This window comes from Ranitomeya variabilis, chromosome 5 (assembly GCF_051348905.1).
Source record: "Ranitomeya variabilis isolate aRanVar5 chromosome 5, aRanVar5.hap1, whole genome shotgun sequence".
Classification (NCBI taxonomy): domain Eukaryota; kingdom Metazoa; phylum Chordata; class Amphibia; order Anura; family Dendrobatidae; genus Ranitomeya; species Ranitomeya variabilis.
Genome location: NC_135236.1, coordinates 26,463,618 through 26,468,171, shown reverse-complemented (window position 1 = coordinate 26,468,171; position 4,554 = coordinate 26,463,618). Strand labels below are relative to the sequence as shown.

Sequence of the window (4,554 nt, the reverse complement as noted above, 5' to 3'; positions counted from 1 at the left end):
TACGTTGTGCCTGTGGTTCCTTCTGCTGAGCCTCCTGCTCCGGTGTTGGTCGAGGGCGAGTTGGAGTACGTGGTGGAGAAGATCTTGGATTCTCGTCTCTCCAGGCGGAGGCTTCAGTACCTGGTCAAGTGGAAGGGCTATGGTCAGGAAGATAATTCCTGGGTGGTCGCCCCTGATGTTCATGCGGCCGATTTAGTTCGTGCCTTTCACGCCGCTCGTCCTGATCGCCCTGGTGGTCGTGGTGAGGGTTCGGTGACCCCTCACTAAGGGGGGGGTACTGTTGTGATTTTGCTTTTTGCTCCCTCTAGTGGTCATTAGTGATTTGACTCTAGAGCGTCTGTCTTTTCCTATATCCTCACCTGGGCCGTTAGTTCAGGGGCGTTGCTATATAAGCTCCCTGGACCTTCAGTTCAATGCCTGGCATCGTTGAAATCAGAGCTAATCTGTTGTGCTCTTGTCCTATTATCCTGGTTCCTGTATTTCAAGCTAAGTCTGCTTCCGTGCTTTTTGCTTTTGTTTTGTTTGGAATTTTTGTCCAGCTTGTTCCAATCTGTATCCTGACATTTGCTGGAAGCTCTAGGGGGCTGGTGTTCTCCCCCCGGACCGTTAGACGGTTCGGGGGTTCTTCAATCTCCAGCGTGGATTTTTATAGGGTTTTTATTGACCAGATAAGTTTTCTTGCTATATTCTGCTATTAGTAAGCTGGCCTCTCTTTGCTGAACCTGGTTCATTTCTGTGTTTGTCATTTCCTCTTACCTCACCGTTATTATTTGTGGGGGGCTTGTATCTTGCTTTGGGGTCCCTTTCTCTGGAGGCAAGAGAGGTCTTTGTTTTCTTCTCCTAGGGGTAGTTAGATTCTCCGGCTGGCGCGAGTCATCTAGCGATCCGTAGGCATGATCCCCGGCTACTTCTAGTGTTGGCGTTAGGAGTAGCTATTTGGTCAACCCAGTTACCACAGCCCTATGAGCTGGATTTTTGAATCTCGCAGACTTACACGTTCCTCTGAGACCCTGTCCACTGGGGTCATAACAAGCCCCCCTTGAGCTTCCAGCAAAATCAGGAATCACATTTTAAACAAAGCTGGAACAAAATAAGGGAAATTCAAATGCACAAAAATAAGAAAGCAGGACTTAGCTTATCTTGCAAAATCAGGAGACCAGGAGACAGGAGAAAACAGACAAGGTCTGATAACAACGAATCCAGGCACAATACAGAGTATCCAGGAAGTTTATATAGGCACACCCAGACCAAACAAAGCAGGTGAGTGCCAACCTGGGGAAAGACACTCAAAGTGCCATACCGCTAATGACCACAAGAGGGAGCCAAGAACTATAGTTCACAACAGACCACATGTAAATGTTTATCACTAATCCGAATAAGAGTCCTCGAGAAACATTTGGACCAAGAGGGTGATTGTAAACAGTATTCCGCTATGTGATGCTTCATACAATCGAGATTCGTAATTGAATTAAATCTTTACATATTATAATTATTTCATCTTCTCCATCCATTTGGAAAGATGTGACTCTTCATCTTTTCCATAGCTCTCCTAATCTCATTGTTCCTCAGACTGTAGATAATGGGATTCAGCAATGGTGTCACCACTAAATACAACAGAGATCTGTATTTGTTAATATTGGATGAGCTCTCATCAGATGGAGTTATATAGACAGCGATTAGAGTACCATAATAGGCACACACTGTGGTCAGGTGGGAGCTACAAGTGAAGAAGGCTTTTCTTCTACCGTTGGTTGAAGAAATTTTAAGGATGTTAGCAAAAATGCAAAAGTAGGAAATAATAATAAAGGCAAATGGAAAAAATATCCCAAGAATGGCAAAAGTATAGTCTTGAATTTTGAGAATATAAGTGTCTGAAGTGGCCAATTCCATAACGGGACCAAAGTCACAGAAGAAATGGTTGATATAGTTCAAGCCACAGAATTTACATTGTAAAACAATAATTAACTCACTTGAAGTCACCACACTGTCTACAAGCCATGACCCAATAACCATCCAAAGGCAAAGATCTGGACTCATTAGAGAAGAATAGTGTAAAGGATGGCAGATGGCCAAATATCGATCATAGGACATGATGGCGATGATTAAACATTGAATAAAGCCAAATATACCAAAGGCATAAAGTTGCAACAGACAGCCCCAAAGGGACAGGACTCCTTCCTCCACAAATGTTATGTCCAGCATCATGGGGATAACACTGGTGGTCAGTAAGACATCTGCTATGGATAAATGTTTGAGAAACAGAAACATTGGGATTTTGAGGTGGTCGATGGTGGTCACTAGAAAGATAATGAGAAGGTTTCCGACCAGTATACATATGTAACTCAAGGTTAGCAGAATAAATAGAAGAGTTTTATATGCAGATAGACTTTGGAATCCAAGAAGACGTATCTGAGTGACTTGTGTCTGATTCACATCACACATCATTTATATATTTATGACGGCACAATAATTAAAGAATAAAAAACTAAAGCCAATAGATATTTAAAAGTCCTAATATGCATTACCTTAAAAATAACAAAGGGCTGTATTTTCAGCATTGAATTTAGATTGTTATGAGTGTTGTTAGCGCTTCTCATGTACAGGCGAAATCTACCAGATGGTGACATCTTTATAATGTCAGACCAACATGGAGAATTCTCACAGGGTCCTGACAATAATACTCAAATGAATGCAGCAAACACATGAGACTTGTCGGTTAGATAAATTAGTTGTCCTTATTGTACGAAGTCCGTTATGGCTCAATAATCTATAAATGATTAATCAATGAAAAATACTTCTGAATATAGATGAGCAGAAGGCAAAGCGAGGTTGTATTCCTGGCAATTTATGTGAATCATACACAATCAAAGAAAAGACAATGTGTGCAGATACCCTAATGAAAATAAATAAGTAATAAAGGAAGTGCATTAAATAATTAGCATATAGTATTTAGTAAACACTGTTTTGATAAAAAAAAGCATAAAACTATCCCACCGCGACAAGGTATACCCAATTGGGACAGTAACTACATTCTCTAATGTTAAAACCTAGAGAGTATTTTATTATGTGAATCTGTGAATCATACTAGAAAGTTTTGCAAATTACAAGTGGAAAACGTTTCAGCTAAACAGCCAATCAAAAGTGCTGTATCAAATCATATGGTGCATAAGACAGCGAGGTACAGTCCTGGCACAATATGAAGTATGTATAGGGATCCAAACTGATAACAGCTTAGGTTAAAATAGTTTTTTGCTTTTTTTTATCTGTGACACTGCTGCACTTAACCCTTTTCTGACATGAGACGTACTATCCCGTCGAGGTGGCATGGGCCCGTATGACCACCGATGGGATAGTACGTCTGAGGCCGGCGTCACACTGATCTGTAGTTACCTTGAGTTGCGGTGATGCGCTCTCTGCTGGATGTCCTCATATGAACTCGAGCGTGGGAACTATTCCAAGCCTCCAGTTCATGAGGACATCCAGCAGAGGGCGCATCACCGCAACTCAAGGTAACTACAGATCACCCAGCTTTCCATTCAGTACCCGGGGTTTTACAGGCATGAGCGAGTGCATTAGCACAGCTCCTGGCTGTAAAATGATTTAATCCCTTCAGATGGATTTACATCGTGGGACATAACGATGGAAGGTATGGGATGTTATTGTTTGTTTTTTTAACTTTGCTTCAGGACGATGGTCTTCAGGTGGATTAAGAGTCTAATAAAATATTCAACAACCTGTGTGTTTATTTCATTAAAATACTTTGTAATCATGTGTGTGTGTTTTATTAACCATTTAGTACTATTGGATTAATAATGGATAGGTGTCATAATTGACGCCTCTCCATTATTAACCTGGCTTAATGTCACCTTACAATAGCAAGGTGACATTAACCCTTCATTACCCCATATCCCACCACTACACGGGAGTGGGAAGAGAGCGGCCATAGGGTCACTGCTGCTTTTCCAGCTTCTGCCATTGAAGCCAGTGCTGGGCTGCGGCGAGCAGACGCTTTTGGGACTAAGTCCTGCTTTTCCCCTTTTGAGCATGCCCAGGGCAAGATCTCTCTTTGGAGATCGAGGGTCACATGCTCAGATACTGCAGCAGATCCCATTGGTCCTCCAGGAAGGTCCTGAAGGTGCTCAACTTCTGTGGCAGCCTCCCATTGGTCCTTCTGGGAAGGTCCTGTACATGCTGCAGCAATAAAAGGTTCGCATGACCGCACGGCCATGCGCTGGTGTACATTTGTATACGTGTGTGTGTTGATGAGTGCAAATAGTTTTTAAAAATCCCCTCCCTATTGTATGACTGTTCGCGTATGGTGTATGGCTGCTTTCTAGCGCCCGACTGAACTCTCAGCATTATAACACACGAAACAGCGTCTACTGCTGTGACCGCCAGTATGGCGCCATGCGCCATTAGAGCACTTCTTTAGCCCAAGTCTGGGTGGTTAGTGGCGTCCGCCAGTATGGCACAGCTCGCACTCTTGTGCTCAAGACTAATATTTCTGTTTATCTCTTACACCCAGTAGCAGTGTTGAGCTCAAGTAGTCTAGAT

The 4,554-nt window shown here is 42.7% G+C and overlaps 1 protein-coding gene across 1 annotated transcript; it reads right to left on the bottom strand.

Moving 5' to 3' along the window:
• Positions 1 to 1,494: 1,494 nt before the first annotated feature.
• On the bottom strand, positions 1,495 to 2,442 carry LOC143774754 (olfactory receptor 11A1-like). Its single transcript, XM_077262517.1, has one exon. The coding sequence runs from the start codon at positions 2,440 to 2,442 to the stop codon at positions 1,495 to 1,497; it is 948 nt and encodes a 315-aa protein (XP_077118632.1).
• Positions 2,443 to 4,554: the final 2,112 nt, after the last annotated feature.

Bases quoted from the DNA above. Each gene is read 5' to 3' on its own strand.
- LOC143774754 (XM_077262517.1), bottom strand. From the start codon at position 2,442: ATGTGTGATGTGAATCAGACACAAGTCACTCAGATACGTCTTCTTGGA.